The sequence below is a fragment of the Triticum aestivum genome, chromosome 3D (assembly GCF_018294505.1).
Source record: "Triticum aestivum cultivar Chinese Spring chromosome 3D, IWGSC CS RefSeq v2.1, whole genome shotgun sequence".
Lineage (NCBI taxonomy): Eukaryota > Viridiplantae > Streptophyta > Magnoliopsida > Poales > Poaceae > Triticum > Triticum aestivum.
In genome coordinates this window covers 146,893,302-146,917,972 of record NC_057802.1, presented here as the reverse complement: position 1 = coordinate 146,917,972, position 24,671 = coordinate 146,893,302, and the positions used below count along the sequence as shown (strand labels likewise).

Genomic DNA, 24,671 nt, shown 5'->3' with positions numbered 1-24,671 from the left:
ATGCCCGTGCGTTGCCACGGGCTTTTAAAATATTTTGCTGGAGCTATGTAAATATAAAGCATGTTAAATTTCATGTGTAGAGAATAGATATCATGTGCCCAATCGAGTAACAATTTAAATCCACTTCACTTGCAATATTAATTGATAGCAAAAAGGCAATTTGACCTTGGATACATATAGAACGATTATCCAACTAAAAAATTGTTACAAATTAAGATCTACTATTTGATGCACTTAAGAAATCTCGCACAATATCAGAAATTTTGTTTTTATCTTCACTGGCATGATATTCGAGCAAGTATAATAAAAACATCTTCCTGAACTCCTACCCATTATGCACAAGCAATATATGCAGTTAGCACAAATACTTCATGTCAAAGGGATTAAAATGTCTAACAGAGAATACCCATCGTAGAAATCGGATGAAGTAATTCTTTACCATTCCACCAGAGCATAAATAAATAATAGCCAAACAAATCTCGGTAATTTCCTAAATTAATATTATTTTGAATATAGTGATAATAGAAGTAAAATGTATTCGTATGGTCACAATGCATGGAAATTTGAAGGGAGTGCCTTTGCGATTAACTAAAAAGAAATGTGTGTTTTAGTCGAGCTCGATTGTCGCTGGTCTTCCTTCAAATGTTTGTCTTTTTCTTCACCAGTCGATCCAACCACCTCCACTACGCCACAATAGAGAGCATCTACATCCGAGCACCACAAACCGTCCCTATACGCCCGGTCGAAAGGCCCGGTCAGAAAAACCGACGCAGACCGATGACTCATAACAACCCTATAGGCATGGGTTGTCTCGCACCCATCATATCTAACCAAAATCTGGGGCGGATATAGGAAGGCCGCGTCCGCCACATTAGCCTGGCCCATGCTAGCCCGCGTCGACCCCACTTTTGTTCCCACTAAAATCCCCACCCGAAGCAAACCCTAACTCCACTTCACTTTCAATCCGCACTCCGTCGATTCACCTCCACTCCACGTCCATTCCCCTCCCCCTCTCTGTCCCAATGTCGACACCGACGGCGCCAGAGGTGACAGATCCGGCAAAGAGGATGACTGGGATGCCTTCGTTCGCGAGGCGGAGGGGGACAAGGGGGTGGCCCTCCACATCGCGCTATAGCAGTCGTGGGTTGACACGGGCAACAGCTCCTGCTCAGCTTCGCCCCTTGTCGCTCGCCACTGCAGCGCCGATGTTGGTGTGGGCCAGTCCCATACCCGCGAACATATTGATCTGATGACCCTCGCAGCCCCTAGTTGAACCCGCCAACCCCCTGCCTTAAACTAATGTACTTGGAAATCATCGTCGTGGACAAGTCAATTCAAATTTTCTTGAAGCGCAAATTCAAAGTCATAAGATTAGATGTTTCTATCTTTAGGGCATGTAAAGGTTAAAACACGGTGAACAATTCTCGCTTTAAACAAATATCATTGAACTTTTGCTAACATATTCCCGACAACAGTATGCAAGACCTGAAAAACAAAACATATCAAGAGTTTTTCTTGATTAAAAAGCAGCAGATTGCTAATTTTCATTGATGAAGCGGTAGAAGAAAACTGTTACAGGGAAGTGGAAAGAAAGAAGAAAGAAATCCATGCAAGGCGCCAGCAGCCTCGCCTATAAACATACCAAGAGTAATGTTTCCAATCATTAAATACTTAGTAAATCCTCAAATACCATCTTACAATCCACCAGAACATAGTAGCATCACATCCTTTCTATTTCACAGTCCTCGTATCATTCTAGATATAGGTTTATGTCATTGTGTGAGATTTTCCTAGATGGATCACACCAGTAAGTTTAGCTATTTCCAATATCACCAATCAAACATATAAGAAGTGTATCAACTTACATAGTATAACAAAATTGGGTCTTCTCAAACTTGCTATATCGACCAAAAATTACCAATTTGCCCGCTGTTAAGGAAGTAGAATAAGTGTCACTGGTCCCAGCAGTATATTGTATATTCTACGTTGTCAGTGCTAGCACGACCAACATGATCACCGTGGCAAAACCCTCTGAGCTTGTCGTTACCACCGGTCCACCGCAGCAGCCCATGCTCTCAATACTTAGTTCATCGAGTTGTGTCATTAACCATTACTTAGTTCATGAAAATAGAAACAATATTATGACCTGGATATAGTAAATTAGCAGGCTAACATAATACAAAGGTAACATGAGATTACCTCAGCAATATCTTAATTATGTTTTCATCAAAGATCTACATGCTTAAATTTCTGCATTTTGATTAAGAAAAACTAAAGGCTCTTTCTAGTATTGACACCTGATCACACGCCTCAATTTTTTATCTTCAAATTTCCAGCTTGGCATTTGCTTAGTTGTTATGATAATCCTGCTAGTACAACTATGAAAAATAGGAATCACCATGGTGTTTTCATTTGAAAGAAAGAAACAACACCAGTCATGAGGCCCTTAAGGAATCATGACATGACCTGAATCTGATCTGCTACAAGATATTTGTCCTTCCTCATATTCAGATCAAGTGGGCAAAACTCCAAACGAAACGATGTACGCATGAAAGAAACACTATTTTTGGCATTTGCTAAATAATCATGGGAGTACATAGAAAACAGAAGATGATTTGGGGCTTCAGGGTCTAGTAGTATATATATTGCTTTTGCTTACGTGTTTGATGTGAACCGCCGATGAAGAAAAATGCGATGATTATGAATTACGATTTGTCGGGTTTGTAAGGGAGCTTCGCGTGCCTTACTCATAAATTGAAAACCCCAACGATTATAATGGGAGATGTCCTCCAAAATATTACAGGAATGGACCTTTGAGAAGCTCAGTAGAAACAAAGGTGAAAAGATGGAGATGTAGTCACTTCATTGTCGGACTCATTATTAACAAAAACAAGGTTTGGTAAAAAAGAGTGGCTATCTATAGTCTCCAAGTCTTGGTCTGATTTACCTGAACAAAGGCTACAGAAAGAACATACCAGCACAACACCTATCTGCAGCAGCTTTCCGCGGAGTTTCTGAAAATGCATAGCAGAAGGACAAGCAGATTGTCAGATACCAAGCAACTTGTCATAATAATTTGCATGGGAGTTCAAAAAATTCTGTGGGATCTCCATTGCCTGGGTAACTAAACCAGGAGGTTGATATTCCAAACTTCTCTACCAAGCTATATCATTTTGGTAGCTTATTTTTGCTTTCTAATTACATGATTGACCAGATAAGAAATGATTTAGATTTAGCTTGTACTATTCCCTCCAGAATTGCTCCGTGCAAATTGAATCAATCATCAATCAGAAGAAAAATATCAGCAAAATGTGATTATTTAGATGTTCCAAGAGGCGGTGGTTGCCAACCTACTCCCATAAGTTGAGCACCACCATGCCGGCGTGTACGATGAGCACGACAGTGCCGACGTTTTGGAGAAAAAGGGTTCTCCAGCCACATGGACCCACCAACACCAATTTATTACATCAAAGAGGCTAACCAAGTCAACGACCCTGTTGTGTTCTTGGCTCTTGAACTTTTCTCTCTAGCATTTTGGCGCTTATAACGTGTTCTTGCTTATAGTAACTAACCAACTGAATCAAAATTCGTTAGTAGTTACCATTCCCACTGTCTGTAACAATCATAGCACATTTAGCAATCAATCGCTAGCAACAAGCATAGCACTGTCTACAACAAGCCTAACATGCCCACTTTTAAAGGACACAACACTACAGAGCTCACAACAAACAGTTCATATTGGGTAGAACTTCACACCTTAGGTGGTGTCCGACCAACAAACTGCACATCAACAAAAATTGGAGCTCACCTTGGTGATCGGCAGTCAGGGCATCCACCTTCGCTCATGGTGCTTGAGATCGGCGGCCGACGAGTAGGATATTAAACACGGCGACCGGGAGGAAGGGTCACGGCTGAGGTTGACGAAGCAGTGTACGGAAGCGACGTCCGGAGGTTGAAGATGCAGTCGACGATGATGTATGTGGATGCATCAGCTTGCAACCTCAGACTTGACCTCAACGTGCAGCGATGAGGACCGGCGGGCACCGGTCGCCTTAAGCTTTCCCCGGCCTACTGCACTGGGGACACCTCACTCTCTCGCCAACGCAGGCGCTACTAGCTCGTGTTGCAAGCTCCGCAACCGACCAACAATCATCGCGACAGTCTCCGGTCACCGCCAATGTCCGGCGGCGTGGGCCTGACGGCGGGAGGCATTGCGCTGCCATCGATGGGGCAGCCGCCCCCGCCGCAACACCCGGAGCCCACCTCGCCCACGGCGCGCCCGCACCACCACTACTACCTCTTCTCGAGGCATCTAGGAAAATAAATGCATCCGACAGACTAACAACTTTCAGGAAATTAGACACATGACTGGACTGAATACATCAAATCCTTATCATTTTAGCTAACCACTTAATTACCTCCATGTTAGGAGCTAGGGTTCTGCCGGTTCTAGGGCGGAGATTGTAGGGGAAGGATGGAGGAAGACGAGGACGAGAGCGCGGCGTCCGGTGGCTGGGCGCCGTCCTTGCGTGGTGGAGAAGAGGCGGCGGCGGCGCAAGAGGCGGCTAGGGTTAGGTCTCCCGGCTCCCTAAGGGAAGCCGAGCAAATAATGATTGCTTCTTGCTTGATTAGATTGATACATCTCCTCTCCTTATATAGAAAGGTTTACTTGACTCCTAAGCAAACGACCCTAATAACGATAAGATAATTGGGCTAAACCCCTAATAACAATAAGATAACTTGGGCCACAGCCCACTGGGCTAAGCCCCTAGTATGCCGGTCATAACACTTCTCCCCGCCTGCACAAACAGCTCGTCCTCGAGCTGTAAGGTGGGGAAGCGCTTGCTGAACTCCTCGAGGTGATCAACCAGCATCAAACACCTCCGCGGCAGCTGGGGCGGCCAGGTCGCCAAGCCCGGCGGCGACGGCGTCCTCCTCAATGTAGTCTGCAGCCTCCAGGTAGAAGAGTCGGGGGCAGACATGGCCGGGCATGTAGGTCTCGTCGCAGTTGAAGCACAACCCTTGGCGGCGACGCTTGAGTAGCTCGGCCGAGGTGAGCCGGCGGAACGGGCGCTCCGCGGTTGCGGCAAGGGGTGCCGCGGAAGCCTGAGCAGGCCGACCCTGCGCGGGAACATCCGGCTAGGGTGGAGGCCCAGCGGCCCGGGACGGTGATCCCTGCTGGATGGCCACCGCGCGCCGCTCGAACGCGCGGACGTAGTACATGGCCGTCTGGAGGTCCTGGGGTCCCTGCAGGTCGACGTCCACGCGGATATGATCTGGCAGACCGCCGACGAAGAGTTCGGCCCGTTGGTGAGCCGTTATGCCGGACGCGTGGCACGCCAGGGCCTGAAAGCGGTCGGTGTAGTTCTGCACCGTAGAGGAGAAGGGAAGGCGGCGCCGGCTCCCACGTATCGGCAGTCCGAAGCGAAGGAGGCAGAACTCGCGAAAACGCTCCCATGGGGGCATGTCGCCCTCGTCCTGCTCGAGGACATAGTACCACGTCTGTGCGGCGCCGCGGTGGTGATAAGAAGCGAGTCAGGTGCGGTATGATGCGAGCGTCCGTTGCCCCGGAAGAACTGCTTGCACTGGTTGAGCCAGTTGAGGGGGTCCTCAGCACCGTTGTAGGTGGCGAAGGCGAGCTTGGCGAAGCGCGGCGGTGTTTGAGCATGACCGCCGTGAGTGTACGGCTCGGCGGTACAGAGTAGCGAAGAGGATGGCGTTGGTCCGGTGTGCACAGGTGGTCCGCAAGAAAGCGGTGGCCCGTTGAAGCCAGCGTGGAAACCCGCGGAGCCGGAGGGCCCGTCGTACGGCAGGGAGGGCGCCGGCTGGTCTGCGGCCATGGTGTGGACTAGCGACGGCGACGTCCCGGCCAACCAGGCCGGAAGCTGGGACGGCGAGGGCGGGAACCGCACTTGCTGAATCGGCACACCCGCCGGCGCGGTTGTAGTCATCCCGATGCTGGGCGGCGGAGGCGCCGGCAGCGGCTGCCTGGAAACGGCGGAGGCGGCGGGCGCGGCGATGGCCGCGGCCAGCCATTGTGGCCAGATCGGGGCGGTGGAGGGGGCTGGTTGTAGCTGCAGCGAGGGCTGCAGTGGCCCGACCAGCATCGCGGTGCCCCCGGGGTGCGGTGGCTGCCAGGGCAGTGGCGGCGAGGACCCGGGTGGCGTGGGTGACGCGGCGAGGGCCGGCGCCGGCCACTGCGGCCATTGGGGCGCGGCGGCGGGTGGCGGCTGAAGTGGCTAGTGGGGGTGTAGAGGCCCGGTCGGCGTTGTGGGTGCCGAATACCACGGCAGGGCGGCTGGCCCGGTCGCGGCGGCGGCCCGTAGGGGCCGGCTAGGTATAGTCGTATCCCCTGGACGGCGGTGACGAGATCGTTGAGGACCCCAGTGATCTCCTCCGGAGTGTAGGCGGCGGCCAGTGGTGCGGTGGAGGGCGCCGTCATCTGGGTGGTGGCGGCGCCGGAGGATGCGACCAGCGGCGCGGATGGGAAGGGCAGCGGTGCGGTGGAGAGGGCCAACGGCGCGGTGGTGATGGTCGGCAGCGGAAGCGACGGGATGGGCGGCGGCGAAGACATGATCGGAACTGAACTACCTGATACCAAGGTGTTAGGAGCTAGGGTTCTGCCGGTTCTAGGAAGGAGATTGTAGGGGAAGGATGGAGGAAGACGAGGACGAGAGCGCGGTGGCCGGTGGCTGGGCGCCATCCTTGCGTGGTGGAGAAGAGGCGGCGGCGGCGCAAGAGGCGGCTAGGGTTAGGTCTCCCGGCTCCCTAAGGGAAGCCGAGCAAATAATGATTACTTCTTGCTTGATTAGATTGATACATATCCTCTCCTTATATAGAAAGGTTTACTTGACTCCTAAGCAAACGACCCTAATAACGATAAGATAATTGGGCTAAGCCCCTAATATGCCGGTCATAACACTCCATTATCAGTAATTCAACTACTCACCTTGGAGCTAGTACTGAACTTCAGTATTTATTATGTGCAATCACAATCGTATCAACCAAAGAACCATTACCACACTACTGTTGACAGCATGCTTGATTCGACCACTTGATGCATGAGTACAAGTACTTAGATGGCCGTGTTTCAAGAATTTCTCGGTAAACCAAAGGGATCAGCGAATGTAACCAATCATGGTAGGAAACACAAATACAAGTAGAGTTTGACATATCTACTGGTAAAAACTACAGACGGATGCATTAGATCCTCTCATGATTTTCAGTCTCTCGCATTTAGTGCTAAACAAACTGTATCAAAATTTTAAGGTCAGAAATTGTTGGAACTTTTAAAACTTGACTTGTTCAGTTCGCAGCCTATCTGTGTATGAAAGATGTAACAGTAATATAACACGAAGGCCACATGCATGATTTTTCACTGAAAGAAGGAAAAGGTCGACACATATAAATATATATCTCCAAACTTCCTTATCAAAGATGAAAATAAGTAGTTCATGCATCCTAATGCAATTTAATTTTTGTTATTAGCAGCATAGTAGTGTTTGTTTGACAATGAATATCCTTGCCTCAATTTGCAACTTGCAAGTGGATGCATATGCAGGATTGCTAATTTAGCAAAGCTTGGGCCTCATACCCGAGGATTCAGAGAGAAAATCAACAAGATATTGAGCATCGTAGAACTGGCTCAGTTGTGAGACCAGCCTGGCAAATTCGTTGATAGGAAATTGACAAGCTTCTTCTACAAGTAAATCTAAGGCTGGTTCAGCTTTAGAATTACATGTCTAGTACTCTTCTACTACAAGTTATATTACATGTCTAGTACAGAGATAAAACTTGACAAGCTTCTTCTTCTTCTTGTACAAGTAATATTACATGTGTAGTACGGAGATAAAATTATAAATTCTTTCCATGAACCAAGACTTCGAAGCAAGCATGAATAAAGTATAGCCAGCACAGATCATGTAATGTTAATTGTGTCAAGAACTAAATTTTCCTTGGTTGTGAGCGAGATTGTCAGCAAATTAGCTTGAATTGTACCTGCATTGCCACAGTGAACCGCTCCTTAGGATCGGGGTCATAGGCCTCAATCTGTTTGGTAGTCTTATTGGTGAAGTAGCCCACGGAGAGATCGTTTTGGGTGAAATGCAAGGTGTACAGTGCCTTGAAGAAGTACTCGGATTTGGGTAGGGTCTCATGATAAATTCCACCTGCAGAGCAAAATATCAAAAATTACTGTCGCGTTCTCTAAAATCTGAATGAAAATATGGAATATGACACGCCTTTACTCCTCACCCATTCTGTTATACACGAACTGGTTCTCTTGGTGAATTGTTCCAACTCCCAGGTCTGCACATCCAAGTAGGTCGGGCTGTAAATGAATGTCCAAAAAATTATGAGGCTGTAATTGGAGATGAATATACCCCAATTACCATAGCTGTGACTGAGAGTCTGAGATAGATGATGCACTGACGTATGTACGGCCGGCCGGCACCTCCGCGGAGATTAAATGAAAGACATTAGACATGATTGCACGGTATGTCAATTTTTGACATTGAATAAGATTCCTATGCATCTTGCATTAGCAGCATCAGGGAGGGACAAAGCTACATTACTCTCTCACCGTGATTCAATACTGGTCATACATGTAGCTCTCTTCTGCTTTGACATTGACCAAAACTACTGCACCTAATTACACTGGTCATACATGTACGTTCACATAAAGAAGAGAACGAAGCATCTCACTAATTTGACTACAAGAGGAAAATACGCCACCGCCAATCCAACTCGACATGGCACGAATTCATCACCAGAGCACGTAAATTTCATTAGCTGGTACCATGAACCAAAATGATTAAAGAAACCCTGCATAAGCATCTCTGAAACATCCAATAGGAGACATGTGCATGCATTATGTATTTCAGTACCAATATAATGCAGCACAAATCTAACTATGTGAGGAAATAGACAGGGCTCAAGTGAAAATCATCTTACCTGAGCCAATCTCTCCTGCCTCCTCGCAATATTCCTCTCCCTGCTAGCTAGCCTTGCTCTAGGCACGCTTGGCCTCAAACTGGTCAGAGAGGGTCTTCTCTCTTGCCTTCTCAGCCTTGTACTTGTGGATACTCTCCATGAGGACCCTCTTGTTCTTGAACATGTTACCTAGACCTTCAGGTACATGTCATGAAACATGCAAGCATCTCAACACGCTGGGCGCCAAGGCCGTGCTGGCCTTCTTGACCACCATGCCGCTCTCGGAGATCGCCTTCGCCTTCCTGCTCCTCCCCTACCTTCTCCTGGCCACGCTCGCCTTCCCGCAGCACCCCGCGAAGCCCAACCCGTCCTTCCCCGTCTTCCTCGGCCTCGCGCGCCTCCTCCTCGCCGCGCACACCGTGGGCGGGTTCCTCGTTGGTGCCGCGCTCCCGGCGCTCTATGTCCTCGACGGCCTCTGGTCCGGGGACACCACGGGGATCATTGCCGCAGCCCCGCACGCATTCCTGCTCTCCGCGCAGGTCTTCATCGAGGGGCTCACCGCCGCGCTCCCGTGGCGGTTCTCGCTCCCCGTCAGGGCCGCCGTACCGGTCATGTACAGCACGCGCAGGATGTTCGTGGCAGGGGAGTGGCTCCGGCAGGAGATGGAGGGGGTGACTGCGGCGACGGGAAGGGAAGGGGGCGGAGCAGCATGAGGCTGGGTGGGTCGAGGAGTTCCCCTGCGGCGGCGGCGGCGGCGTAGGAAACCTAGTGCGTGCGAGGGTAATCGAGGAGAAGAGCTGCTCGCACGGTTGTTTAGAGAGTTTTTTTCTCTCTGGAGGGTGAGAATCGGTGGAACCGGAGTGAGGACTATTCACCAATTCAAACATTAGGAGTAGAGATCTACATCTACACTCTTATAAAAACAGAATTGGTGATGATGGTGTGCCTGCCATCTTGTAATATAGGCCGTCCGATTTATATCTGATGAATAGGAAGGAAACTATGGCAATTTTGCAAAAAGGTACCCACACACCTCTCCACATTTGTAAATAAGGTCTTCCCTCGTTCATCCTTTTCTCTCACAAGATAAACTAGTCATACAAATGCATCTTGATGTTACGTGCAACGCACGGGCATCTTGCTAGTAAGAATGAAAACAAACAACAACAAAATATTGGACGGTGGTTCGAGGTCATGACCGCGGGCATAGCGGACAAGGTGGCCTTGTATTGGTATGTTGAGCCGTCTGTTTTAACACACAGGAGCTGGTGTGGTGATTATACACACACGCACGCATGCACACGAACTGCATGCACGCAACACTCACACGAACACATGCAGCCACGCACCCAAGCAACACTCACACGTACACATGCGGCCACGCACGCACGCAACACTCACACGCACACACGCATGCATGCATGCACACACACTCACGCTCAAGTGCTCAACCTACACGTGCATGCGCATACCTCAGGCCCTGACAGACACATACTTAAACCAGGTGATTCCCGCGCACGGGTTGGAGTCTTGTCGCGCCTACGTAAATTTGTGTTTATCTGACCTTTTTCCTATGCGAACTGACAGGTGGGACCCACAAGGAACGTGGTCAATTTAACTAGTCAACATGGTGCCACGCAGACTATTTGGCCGGTCAACAAAGTGCAATCCGATGCTGAACGGTGAGCAAGTGACCGTATAATCACCGCAAAACGTATATAGTGACCGTAATGAGCGTATTCTGAAGTTTGGTGACCGTATTATGCTTTCTCTCCGTAGGCCCTCCAAAACTACATCTCTACACGTTCTCGCATGTTACATCTAACAACTATGCAATACAGCACTACTACTACACTCTAACACAATAAATCATATGTGTTTTTAGTTTTACTAGATATCATATTGTTACTTAATTATTCTGTTTGCATACATTAAAATTGCCTTTGAAATGTATAGCCAGTATCATCTACCACGTGGGAAAAATCCCGCCCTTTCCTGTTTAATCGGGTTTGTATCGATGGATCATGCGAAACAGCAAAACTATAGTACTATACAGTACAAGTGACAGTTCACTGCGCCGCCATGTCGTGTACTCCTCCGTCGTAAGAGTGGAGCGCTCACTTTCATAAATGTTCTAGTCCGTTTCGCCGACATGTGCGACATCAAGCTACCGGGTCCACGTGCCATACTGAAATACAGTGCAGAGCAGCAGGGGTGAAGCACCCCAGTCATGGCACCGGCGTAGTAATGAGCAATGAGGCGTCAAATCACAAAGTTGCACCTTTCCCGCAGTTAAGTTGCAGGGACGAAGTAATAATAATGCTAGTAAAAAAAGAAGTTGGAGGGACAAAGCAACCATCATTTCACTCGTTGCTAAATCCGCTTCTCCCTCATCCTCTTCAAGTTAACCACGTGTTGCTTCTGCTGTTGTTCTGCCTCATGTAGGACGCGGATCGGCTTGGTAAAGCACTGACACGTGGGACCACATGTTAGCAAACCGCCAGGCCAACGTCCTCTAAAAATAAGAAACCTCCCCCGCCATCCGCGCGGCAAAATCACCTCCTTTTTACTAATCTTGATTCTATAATTTTTTAGATCAATATAATTGAGATTTGTATAGATAGCACACAGGAGCAAAATCAAGTGGTACGGTTAACGGCATCCACAATGTGTAGCCAAATGTGAAAATAGCTTTTGTCATCGATGGGAACCATTGTGGACGGTGCTGCCAAAGCCAAAAAGATGGAACCGAAGCTCCCTGATTGATTGATTGAAGGAATAGAAAAATGCAACGTCTCTCCACTTTCTCCCGTGCTTGGACGCATGTACAATAAAGAGCATAGAGTCTACTCCCCTATCCCTTCTATCACAAATCACAAAGTAGTGAGGCATCAAATCACAAAGCACAGACGAAGCAACCATCATTTCACTCTTCGCTGACTCCGCTTCTCCATCGTCTTCTTCGAGAAACCACCTCACCGCACTAAGCTGGACGGACGACGCTATTGTGCACTAGTAGTACTAGTACATTTACGCGTCCTTTGGTTCAACGGACTCCCTGGATGGAAATAAGGCAGTAGTCTCGGCTTGTAGGAGGCACTTGCGAACGACTTACCGTGGTCTCCCTCAATGGTGTTCTCCGTCGAACACACTTCGCCAAACTACAACGTTCGAGATATCGTCGACGTCACCGCAATGGGGAAGGAAGTCAAATAGTTACTACCTCCATTTTTTTGTACACAAGGCCAGTATATAAAAATTACAATTTGCTAAAGGCCACTAACACTAATCAAGGCAAAAATGATGGGGTTTGCCTCGTACTAGCAACCAAGGACATTAATATACCCTTGCATGCATGCGGAAGTGAGAAGGTTTGTTTGCATGGCGCTGCAGTAATCAAGCGATGAGGAGTGAGATGGTTAGCTCTTTGGGCTTTGGAGAAAAAAATACGCATTAATTGACACGTCAAACGAGGATTTGTATCGATTAATCCCGCGAAGGAAAACACCGCCATTCTTTTTTAACACTAGTACTCCTAGTACGTACGTACTTATCCTGTTTGGGTCTAGGCCTTGATTGCCATACTTCGCCACACATTTTTGCCAAGCTTGCCTAAAGTTTTCAAAATAAAAAGGAGGTACACTTGCGCATGGCTGTCGCGGTCGCACCGCACCCTCACACAGTCGCTCCTGCACGCCGCGGTCGCACCGCACCCTCACACAGTCGCTCCTGCACGCTGCAAACCCACCCAAGGAACGCACCCTCACTGAGACGTGCTACCGCTGACAGATAATTTTCATTCATACATTATGTTTATCCAACCGCATGTTGGGGTGGATCTGTACGGCCCGTGCGGTGGTCTGTTGAGGAAGAAGAAGAGGTGAGGAAGAAGGGTTAGGAGACGTAGGATATTCATCCAACCGCCTGAAATGGTAGACTGACCCAAATGATGAAAGTCAGGCGACTTGCATAACAATATATGTTTTTACATAGAAAAAGATCCCTAAAAACAACAACATAAAGAAAAACTATCACTACTCGCGGAACGAGACGGCCTCGTCGTCTTTGGTTGCCGGCGCGAACCAGCCATAGCTGCCGACGTGTGTCTCCATACCGTGGTTGTCCTCGGCCTCCAGCTACTCGTTCACGCGGAGCGTGCGGGCGCTCTGCACGGATGAGAGCACCGCCCGGTTCAAGTAGAGGACGTCCAATTCCGCCTGCAGGAGGGCCTCGATGGCAGCGGCATCCGCGCGCTCCGCGTCGAGTTGAGCCTCCGCCGCGCGGTTCAAGTCCAGGACGTCCAGTTCCGCCTGCAGGAGGGCCTCGATGGCAGCGGCATCCGCGCGCTCCGCGTGGAGTTGAGCCTCCGCCGCCCGGTTCACATCCACGACATCCGGTTCCGCCTGGAGGAAAGCCTCGATGGTAGCGGCATGCGCGCGCTCCGCGTCAAGTTGAGCCTCTGCCTCCTGGTCCTCCTTTAGTATCGCCAGGTTGAACCGCTGGTCCTCCTGCACCATGGGGGACCCAGACGCTGGCACGAAGTCGACGTCCATCGTCTCATACCCATCGGGGGCCTTCTGCGCCGCAACCTCCGCCATGAACATTGGATCGGCTTCCTCCTCCTCGTAGCTTGGCTCTAGAGAACTCGAGGATTGGCCCGCCGCAAAGCAAACTTGGGAACAGAGGTCTGTGGCGCCAACCGCTGCCATGATTTCTGCGAGGCGCTCCGGCGTCAGCATCTTGTAGTACATGATCTTGCGGCGCACCATGGCTTTCCGACGAACTAGGGGACGCTTGATGCAGGCTAGGGGATTGAAAGGTGGGGGAATGGGCTGGACAGGAGGTGTGGTTTTGGGGCAGTGGCTGGCGTAGGCCGAGCAGCAAAGTATCTGGTGTGAATAGTGGTTCTGGTGACGACCGGTCAATTGATTTTGACTGTACATCGCTCTTGTCGCGTTCGCGTTTCACCCTGGCACGTTGGACCCTCCATGTCGTTCACCAAATGGAACGCGCTTCGTCTTGCATTTTCGCTCGCTTGTGGGACCGCAGTTGAGAGCAAACCGACGTCCCTCCCCCTCCCCGGCCCGCGTCATTTATACTACCATTCCCTCCATTTTATGCGGAGTAAATAAAAACAGAGGGAGTATACTACGGATGAGGATCCCCTGACGTGGCCAAACCCATTGAGTAACTGACATGCGGGGCCTAGCAAGCATGGGATCCGCCAGTAAGTGACCGAAAGGGAGGGTAAGGCAGGGATACCTACGTCAGAGGATCCACTTCCACTACTACTCCCTCCTTCCATCTACTGGGCCTAATGCGTTTTTCGAGGCTAACTTTGACCAAATGTTAGAGTAATAATATATGACATGCAACTTACACAAAGCATACAGTCAAATTCGTATGTGAAAGGAGCTTCCAATGATATAATTTTCACATTATACATCTCATGTACTATTAATCTTGTCAATAGTCAAAGGCGGTTTTGAAAAACGCATTAGAGCATGGTTAATAATATAGCCAGCCGATGGCTATAAGGAACTGCCATGTCATCTATAGCCATCATCTATATGCACTCATACGATAGTGTGGGCTATTAGGTTGGCTGTTTCCCGCAAAAAAATAATATATAAGGTTGGCTATTGTATTAGTACTTCTTCCCATCTCCTCTCTATCTCTTTCTTCATATTTATTGTATTTACCTAGGAATGCGTATATAGCTAGGGTCTTGCATGAGAGCTCACTCCCCTTACTTTTTCACATCTCTCTCCTTCACATAGGCAAAAGTGCCATGTAAGTTGGCTCTTAGAATGGCTATTAGGTTGGCTCTAAGCATTTAATATTTGCATGAGCAAGGTATATGATTGGAAAGAGAGTTGCATGCATACTATTTTTTCTTGATCTATGTGTTATAGCCGGGCTGTAGAATATAAGAGCCCGCTTCACTCTCTCTCCTCTCTTCTCACTCCTCCAAGTAGGATTTTAATGACATGACAAGTCTTATAGCCTGCTGACTAGGCCTTATTAGACTTGCTCTTAGGCCCTATATAAATGGAAGGAGGGAGTACTATGAGCACTGCATACTCTACTACAGATGTTGTCAGTACTCCACTAGTACTATTGGACAGGGAGCTTAAAAAGTTACTATTGGACTGGCTATACGTGGCGAAATCCTAGTAGGAAGAGCATGCGCGAGAACAAGCACATTCACGTGGTTGAAAACAAATTGGAAACCATCTCTGTTTGAATACAAATCTAGGAGTACGTACGAATCTAACAATATTGATTGGGCGTTGTTGAATGTTGATACTTTTTTCTGTAAGTTTGATCAAAGTAGAGATACTTTGACTACACATAAAACTTATATGTAAACTAGAAAGGATCGGAGGGAGTATATTGTACGTTCAAAAGCGAAACGAACATTGAATACCCTTTATATATGATTTGCGGATGCTATGATCACCGGTTCAAAATTTTGAATCCGCCTTAGGTATCACACATGCACCCACTCGTTTTCTCTCGATTTCATCTCGAGGTCCGGAGATCGATTGAAAGAGGACTAGGGTGGGTACAATATGTTCGTTTCGCTTATGAACGTACAATATACTCCCTCTGATCCCCACAGACCCCCCCTCCCCCCCGCGGGTCATTTCTATCATAGAAACAGACCAAACCTTTATCTCCTTACACGACATGCAATTGATCTCTCAACATCAATCGATCTCGTCAAGATGTGTCGGGGCATGAACCGAATGGGATGTCAAAACTAAGACGGGAAGCGGCACGTAGTGGAGGCAAAGTGAAACTTTAAACAAACTGTTTGTTTGTATGCATGTCGGACAAATTACAACATTGGAAATACAAGCATGGTCTAGGCCCACATGCGAATGATACTCGGCAGAATGTTCAAATGACGCATGCGGGAGGATGGACTCCACCGGAGGGCGGAATGATCGATGGAGAAGAGGGTTGGAGAGGAATGAGAAATAAGCAACACCGCAAGATTATACTTGAACGGCTCAAATAAACAATAAGTTATCTCGTTTTCCCTTCCGTCTTGGTCACGGAGTAAGATACTCCCTCTGTTTTTATTTACTCTGCATATTAGGTTTGACTGAAGTCAAACTTCATAAAATTTGACCAAGTTTATAGAAAACTAGCAAGATGCTCGTGCCTTGCACGGAACATCATGATCTTGTGGGAGAAAAGGATGAACGGGGGAAGGCCTTATCTGCAAATGTGGAGAGAAGAGCGGGTAAATTGTCATAGTTTCCTCCCTATCCGTTAGATATAGATCAGACGGACTATATTGCAGGATGGCAGGCACACCATCATCACCAACTCTGCTTTTTATGTACACTAGCAAGATGCCCGTGCGTTGCACGGAACATCAAGATGCATTTGTATGAGTAGTTTATCTTGTGGGAGAAAAGGATGAATGAGGGAAGGCCTTATTTGCAAATGTGGAGAGGGGTGTGGGTATCTTTTTGCAAAATTTCCATAGTTTCCTTCTTATCCGTCGGATATAAATCGGACGGACTCTTATAAAAAACAGAGTTGGTGATGATGGTGTGCCTGCCATCCTGCAATATAGGTCGTCCAATTTATATCTCACGAAACTATGGCAATTTTGCAAAAAGGTACCCACACACCTCTCCACAATTGCAAATAAAGCTTTCCCTCGTTCATCCTTTTCTTTCACAAGATAAACTAGTCATACAAATGCATCTTGATGTTACGTGCAACGCACGGGCATCTTGCTAGTAAGAGTGGAAATATAAACATTTAGAATAGCAAATATAGATGATGTGAAAGTATATTCAATAATGAATCTAACGGTATTGATTTGTTATTGTATATGTTATTATTTCTGTCTATGAACTTTGTCAAAGTTTACAAAGTTTGACTTTGAGAAAAGCTAAAATGCGGAGTAAATAAAAACAGAGGGAGTACGCAAGGACTAGTATAGTTTCTACTGCCGAAACATGGTAAGTTGGACCCCTAAATGCGGGCACGGACCGGGCACACCTCAATTATTCTTTCAAACAGTCGGACACCTACATTTAGCACACCATCCGGCTACTTAATCAAGTGTTATGCTTCACTACTTGAAAAGGAAAAGGGTGGTACCGTACCCAAAACCCCCACACTTGGGGCTAGGGTAATAACTTGGTACTGTACCACATTTGAACCAGGGCACAAAAACCACCTGTTATGCGCCTAATGCGCAATGCGGAGCATTGACGCTTGAATATGGCCGGGAAAACAGGGAAACCGACATCTGGGGCACACCTGTCGGGACGACGTGGCGCAGACTAGTCCAATGGAGGAGCTGGCCCATGACCTCCTCGCCACCGGCAACCATTCATGTGGGTCGTGGGGGCCATCAACGTGGCCAGCTCCAGCACCGCCTCTGGACAGGGCGACCGCGAGAGCGACATGCTCATCGTCCCTGGACACGGTCGGTTTCAGTGTGCCGAGGGTGGCGTTAGCGTTGTTGCACGACCAGCAGATCAACACCCGGCTCGTCGAGGATACACGGGGCGCCGAAGTGCGCGCGCACCGCGATGCGTCCGCGGAGTGGTGTAGCGCGGCCAACTGCATCCCCAGGACCTGAGACCATGCCGGGTTGTCTTACTTTTTCAATGACATGTGGGGTCGCATGTGAGCAAAGAGCATCTCCAACGTTGCCACGACCGCAGCTGACTACCCTAGCACACCAAAAACCCTCGTCCCTCGCGCCGTCGTGCGGTGCGTTCCCAACCGGCGCCAGCTGCCTGCATTCATGTCGTCCGTCTGTATGCCATCGTTAAGAGGCTCGGTGCCCGAGGAACAAACTCTGGCGACTTAATGACGCGCCTAGACGCTTTGGCCTCACCGGAATTTGCTACTTAAAGCGGCAATGCCTAGCTAACCTCCACACCATAGCACATCGTCCTGCTACCTGGCACCACATCCGCCATGACCGCAAGCGCGAACGCTCTGAGGGAGAGCTTTGTCTTCGGGGATGAAGCTCAAGGTCGCTGCCCTCACTCAAGTTGCCTCTCGCGATGCAATAGCGGCATAGCCGGACGCGGACGCGACCGCACAAGCGGTGGCCGACGATGGGAGCACCGTCAGCCACGCGTCCTACTTGCCGCCGTCCAACGTCCGGCACCGCCGAGGTTGGGGACTCCTCCGAGGATGAGTAGGGCATGGGAGGCGGCAGGGCATGGTGTGCCAACTGGCCGGTCCGTCTCCCGTGTTCTACTCTTCCTCGCCGGAGACCGCACCTTTGTCTTGAACCCCGCCCCCGTACATGGAGATCGCAGATGGAGGACATCGGTCGCCGCCGTAGAATAGGTTTAGGGTTGGGTTTCTTTTATTTTTCTGTCCTATAAAAGTTTGAAATGTAATGAAAATCTGTTGTGTTTGCTTTAATCTCGGCCGGTGTATATGAACTTTCACAATAATATAGTATATTGTAGGAGTACTATCAAGATGTCCGTGCGTTGCACGGAACATCAAAATCTTGTGGGAGAAAAGGATGAACGAGGGAAGGCCTTATCTGCAAATGTGGAGAGGAGTGCGGGTAAATTGTCATAGTTTCCTTCCTATTCGTTACATATAGATCGTACGGCCTATATTGCAGGATGGCAAGCACACCATCATCACCAACTCTGCTTTTTATTGAACCGAGACAAAGCTAACATGCAAAGTAAATAAATACATAGGGTCTACATACACAATTTATCTTAGGCACTCCAATAGTACATCCACTACACATTCACGCATTTCACATCTTTCTACATCTACGGGAACCTACGAAAGGGTTAACGTAAATTGCCACTCTCTCTCCTCCCTGATTTTCATGGTGGTGGGCCCCTCCCCCCCCAATCTACAATCAACAACTCACATGTTTCACATTAAGTTAATTATGTAACTGGGATTACGTAGGTGTAGCATTACTCGTCCGAAAAAAACCAAGTAAGCCAACCTCCCAGCATGTCGCGTGGGAAAAGACCCGGCCGCGCCGTTTTAGTCGGGATTACTGGATTACTAGTAGTATCGATGGATTGCGCGAAGCACCAAGTTTTTTTAGGGGGCGAAGCACCTAGTTTAAAAGGAAAAAGGCGGTACAATCACAGCACCCCTGTCGTGGTCGCATTGCACTCCACACATGTTCGGTCCTGCACACTGCTCACGCAAATGGAACGCGCTTCGGCTTGCCTCTTCACTGACGTGTGGGACTGCACTTGGAGAAACCGACCATGCGCCAAACTCCCCCCGCCCACCGCGTGAACCCCCCCCCCCAATACCAAATTCAACCACCCTTCGGCCAACTAGCCAATAATATTTCCCAAACCCCCCTCCCCCCGTCCCCCTCCACTCCATTCACTCCGCCAAAGCCACCCTCCCCACCACACCGATACGTCGGTGCCGCGGTTCGTCGAGGGGACGCACGGCGATCCTCTCGCTCCATAATGTTCCTCGTAGACTGCCATCTTGTCAGTCGCGCGCCATACGCTGGCGACGTCTTTGTGGAGGGACTAGACGGTCAGCGCCGCCACCACTGGTTGACCGTTCATGTGGGACGCAACCGTCATTCTATCTCCCTGTACGCGCATCGTCTAGACTGAAGCCGCCGTGCATGTCGTGTAACCTACCTTGTACTGAAGACGTTGATTCAATCTCACTGTGCCGAAGTCAGTTTACAGTCATATGTTCTGTCAAGAAATTCTTGGCTGTTCTCAAGCAATCCTGCTAGCTGGATGAATGCCATGCAAGCGCTACTACCGATTAGTGTGCTAAAATATCCTTCAAATATTATTGTGACGTAGATTGCCATGGCTAGTAAGACCAAAATCGTTACAACTACAAAAAAAAGACACATCCCGTACTTTTTGGGCCGAACAAATTTTTTTTCTGTCTACTTATGACATTCTATGACGATAATTGTGACAAAACCCGGTATCATCATAGATGTGGTGGGGTCCTACTTCTATGACAAAAATCATGACAGAAAATGGGCTTTTTGTCCTGGGCTAGCCGGAGACACAGCTGCATGACATTCTTTGGGCCGTCCACGACGGAAAAAACCGTGGTAGAAGCGAGGGCGAGGAAAATATCGGGGTGTTCCCGGTTACGGTGGGTGGTCGGGGCCGAGCGATGCGCGTTCCTCTCGTACACGCACGCGCGTGGGTTCAAGGCGTTGGGCTCTAACTGAACCCGAGCGAGGCGTTGGGCTCTAACTGAACCCGAGCGATTGCACTGTAGGCTACGCATTACTGAACCCGAGCGATCTATCGATGGCTGTTAACTGAACCCGATCGAGCGATTCCTTCGCTACTGCTGCTAACTGAAGCCGATCGATGCTGCCTCTAGATGAACAGTGAGCGTTCCTGGGGGGTTTGGATGAACAGTTCCCGGTGGGGGTGGATGAACAGGACCCCGATCGATCGAGCCGGTTGGGGCTGGATGAACATGACCCCGTGGAGGGCTGGATGAATAGGACAACCCCGTGGAGGGATGGATGGACAGTAGATGGTGGAGAGGTGCCCGTGGAGGGGTGGTTGAACAGTAGCCGGTGGAGTAGCGTGCGGTGGAGGCTGGATGAATAGGAGCCCGTGGAGGCTGGAGGAGGTCGATGGGAGCCCGTGGAGGCTGGAGGAGGTCAACGGTGGAGATGAACAGTATCCCGTGGAGTCCCGTTTTGCGGTACGCCACACCCCTCCTGATGAACAGGACCCCCGTTTTGACCGTAGCGCTCCAACACAAGTCCGTTTCGTCTGTTTTGCGGTACGCCACACCCCTCCCGATCAACATGACCCCTGTTTCGACCATAGGAGGTCCGTTTCCTCCGTTTTGCAGTACGCCAGACCCCTCCTGATGAACAGGGATCCCGTTTCGAATGTGGCGGTCAAACACAAGGCCGTTTCCTCCGTTCTGCGGTACGCCAGGCCTCGTTTCCATCGGCTGTTCCGTCCAAGCCTCCCGATGAACACGACGACGCATTCCGTTCCGACCCAGCCGGTTGGCTCCCATAAACACGACGATGACGCTATTTCTCCGTTCCGACCCAGCCATTACACAAAGCCCTGGCCGTACGTATGCGCGAGTAGGCGTTCGAGACCCTGCCCGTATGTACGTACGTGGCCGTATTTTGTTTCTTGCACACTGGCCAATGTACGTACGTGTACATGCTACGTGCGCGCCTCTACTACGACATGTGCGTGCCTCTACATCGACCAGTATGTACGTACACGTTCGCGACCAGAATGACAACGCTACGTACGCTTCGACCAGGTGGGTCCCGACTGTCAGGCACTTCCTTGCATGCGAAGATGTAGCTGGTGGGTCCCAGTAGTCAGGGGAGAATCGTTTTTTTTTCGCGCGCACTTCCTTGCGTGCGAAGATGTAGCTGGTGGGTCCCAGCAGTCAAGGAGAAACTTCTTTTCACGAAATACGGTGCCCGTCCGGTGGGTCCCCGCTGTCCGGTGGAGGAGTAATTATTTTGCGCGTAATAAGGAGGCACTTCCTTGCTGCGGCCGTGGACCCAATTGTCAGCCTCTCCACGTACAGTACTCTTCTGATGGAAGCCGTTCCTTGACCACGTTGACGCGCCGAGAGCACCAGGGCGGTGGACGATGGCGAGGCCTTGGAAGCCCGCGCGGAGAGGAGTACGTGTTGGGGAACGTAGTAATTTCAAAAAAAATCCTACGCACACGCAAGATCATGGTGATGCATAGCAACGAGAGGGGAGAATGTGTCCACGTACCCTCGTAGACCGAAAGTGGAAGCGTTAGCACAACACGGTTGATGTAGTCGTACGTCTTCACGATCCGACTGATCAAGCACCGAACGTACGGCACCTCCGAGTTCTGAACACTGTCAACTCGATGACGTCCCTCGAACTCCGATCCAGCCGAGCTTTGAGGGAGAGTTCCGTTAGCACGACAGCGTGGTGATGATGATGATGTTCTACCAACGCAGGGCTTCGCCTAAGCACCGCTACGATATTATCGAGGTGGATTATGGTGGAGGGGGGCACCGCACACGGCTAAGAGATCAAGAGATCAATTGTTGTGTCTATGGGGTGCCCCCTCCTCCGTATATAAAGGGGGAGGAGGAGAGGGCCGTCCAAGGGGAGAGGCGTGCCCTAGGGGGGCAATCCTACTCCAAGTAGGTTTGCCCCCCCTTCCTATTCCAACTAGGAGAAGGGGGAAGGAGGAGGTGGAGAGAAGGAAGGAGAAGGGGGGCTGCCGCCCCCTTCCCTTTCCCAATTCGGATTGGGGCAAGGGGGGCTGCGCTCCACCTATTGGCCTCCCTCTCTCCTTTCCACTATGGCCCATAAGGCCCAATAGCTTCCCGGGGGGTTCCGGTAACCCCCGGTACTCCGATAAATATCCGATAACCCCCGGAACCATTCCGGTGTCCGAATATAGTCGTCCAATATATCAATCTTCATGTCTCGACCATTTCGAGACTCCTCGTCATGTCCGTGATCACATCCGGGACTCCGAACAACCTTCGGTACATCAAAACACATAAACTCATAATATAACCGTCATCGAACTTTAAGCGTGTGGACCCTACGGGTTCGAGAACTATGTAGACATGACCGAGACATATCTCCGGTCAATAACCAATAGCGGAACCTGGATGTTCATATTGGCTCCTACATATTCTACGAAGATCTTTATCGATCAAACCGCATAACAACATACATTGTTCCCTTTGTCATCGGTATGTTACTTGCCCGAGATTCGATCGTCGGTATCTCAATACCTAGTTCAATCTCGTTACCGGCAAGTCTCTTTACTCGTTCTGTAATACATCATCCCGCAACTAACTCATTAGTTGCAATGCTTGCAAGGCTTAAGTGATGTGCATTACCGAGTGGGCCCAGAGATACCTCTCCGACAATCGGAGTGACAAATCCTAATCTCGAAATACGCCAACCCAACAAGTACTTTCGGAGACACCTGTAGAGCACCTTTATAATCACCCAGTTACGTTGTGACGTTTGGTAGCACACAAAGTGTTCCTCCGGTAAACGGGAGTTGCATAATCTCATAGTCATAGGAACATGTATAAGTCATGAAGAAAGCAATAGCAACATACTAAACGATCAAGTGCTAAGCTAACGGAATGGGTCAAGTAAATCACATCATTCTCCTAATGATGTGATCCCGTTAATCAAATGATTGTCTATGGCTAGGAAACATAACCATCTTTGATTAACGAGCTAGTCAAGTAGAGGCATACTAGTGACACTCTGTTTGTCTATGTATTCACACATGTATCATGTTTCGGTTAATACAATTCTAGCATGAATAATAAACATTTATCATGATATAAGGAAATAAATAATAACTTTATTATTGCCTCTAGGGCATATTTCCTTCAGTCTCCCACTTGCACTAGAGTCAATAATCTAGATTACACAGTAATGATTCTAACACCCATGGAGTCTTGGTGCTGATCATGTTTTGCTCGTGGAAGAGGCTTAGTCAACGGGTCTGCAACATTCAGATCCGTATGTATCTTGCAAATCTCTATGTCTCCCACCTGGACTTGATCCCGGATGGAGTTGAAGCGTCTCTTGATGTGCTTGGTTTTCTTGTGAAATCTGGATTCCTTTGCCAAAGAAATTGCACCAGTATTGTTACAAAAGATTTTCATTGGTCCCGATGCACTAGGTATGACACCTAGATCGGATATGAACTCCTTCATCCAGACTCCTTCATTTGCTGCTTCCGAAGCAGCTATGTACTCCGCTTCACATGTAGATCCTGCTACGACGCTTTCTTTAGAACTGCACCAACTGACAGCTCCACCGTTCAATAAAAACACGTATCCGGTTTGCGATTTAGAATCGTCTGAATCAGTGTCAAAGCTTGCATCGACGTAACCATTTACGATGAGTTCTTTGTCACGTCCATAAACGAGAAACATATCCTTCGTCCTTTTCAGGTATTTCAGGATGTTCTTGACCGCTATCCAGTGATCCACTCCTGGATTACTTTGGTACCTCCCTGCTAAAGTAATAGCAAGGCACACATCAGGTCTGGTACACAGCATTGCATACATGATAGAGCCTATGGCTGAAGCATAGGGAACATCTTTCATTTTCTCTCTATCTTTTGAAGTGGTCGGGCATTGATTCTTACTCAACTTCACACCTTGTAACATAGGCAAGAACCCTTTCTTTGCTTGATCCATTTTGAACTTCTTCAAAACTTTGTCAAGGTATGTGCTTTTGTGAAAGTCCAATTAAGCGTCTTGATCTATCTCTATAGATCTTGATGCCCAATATATAAGCAGCTTCACTGAGGTCCTTCATTGAAAAACTCTTATTCAAATATCCTTTTATGCTATCTAGAAATTCTATATCATTTCCAATCAACAATATGTCATCCACATATAATATCCGAAATGCTACAGAGCTCCCACTCACTTTCTTGTAAATACAGGCTTCTCCAAAAGTCTGTATAAAACCATATACTTTGATCACACTATCAAAATGTTTATTCCAACTCCGAGAGGCTTGCACCAGTCCATAAATGGATCACTGGAGCTTGCACACTTTGTTAGCTCCCTTTGGATCGACAAAACCTTCCCGTTGCATCATATACAACTCTTCTTCCAGAAATCCATTCAGGAGTGCAGTTTTTACATCCATTTGCCAAATTTCATAATCATAAAATGCGGCAATTGCTAACATGATTTGGATAGACTTAAGCATCGCTGCGGGTGAG

The 24,671-nt window shown here is 48.8% G+C and overlaps 2 protein-coding genes across 4 annotated transcripts; one reads left to right on the top strand and one right to left on the bottom strand.

The window, feature by feature from the left end:
- Nucleotides 1-1,600: 1,600 nt before the first annotated feature.
- Nucleotides 1,601-9,822, bottom strand: LOC123077961 (GDSL esterase/lipase ACHE). 3 transcript variants are annotated; one of them, XM_044500342.1, is made up of 5 exons: nucleotides 8,953-9,805; nucleotides 8,254-8,329; nucleotides 7,999-8,168; nucleotides 2,948-3,014; nucleotides 1,601-2,113 (listed from the first exon to the last, which is right to left on the bottom strand). In XM_044500342.1, exons 2-5 carry the CDS (start codon nucleotides 8,255-8,257, stop codon nucleotides 2,088-2,090), a joined length of 267 nt encoding a protein of 88 aa, XP_044356277.1. In that variant the 5' UTR covers nucleotides 8,258-8,329; nucleotides 8,953-9,805; the 3' UTR covers nucleotides 1,601-2,087. The 3 variants fall into 3 exon arrangements, with proteins under 3 accessions (XP_044356277.1, XP_044356276.1, XP_044356275.1); XM_044500341.1 differs by lacking the exons at nucleotides 1,601-2,113; nucleotides 2,948-3,014 and having other exon boundaries at nucleotides 4,848-8,168; nucleotides 8,254-8,307; nucleotides 8,953-9,822; XM_044500340.1 differs by lacking the exons at nucleotides 1,601-2,113; nucleotides 2,948-3,014 and having other exon boundaries at nucleotides 4,848-8,168; nucleotides 8,953-9,819.
- Nucleotides 9,090-9,644, top strand: LOC123076210 (uncharacterized). Its single transcript, XM_044498586.1, has one exon. The coding sequence runs from the start codon at nucleotides 9,090-9,092 to the stop codon at nucleotides 9,642-9,644; it is 555 nt and encodes a 184-aa protein (XP_044354521.1).
- Nucleotides 9,823-24,671: the final 14,849 nt, after the last annotated feature.

What these genes read in the sequence shown, in the direction of transcription:
- LOC123076210 (XM_044498586.1), top strand. Translation starts at nt 9,090, where the DNA reads ATGAGGACCCTCTTGTTCTTGAACATGTTACCTAGACCTTCAGGTACA.
- LOC123077961 (XM_044500341.1), bottom strand. Translation starts at nt 6,107, where the DNA reads ATGCTGGTCGGGCCACTGCAGCCCTCGCTGCAGCTACAACCAGCCCCC.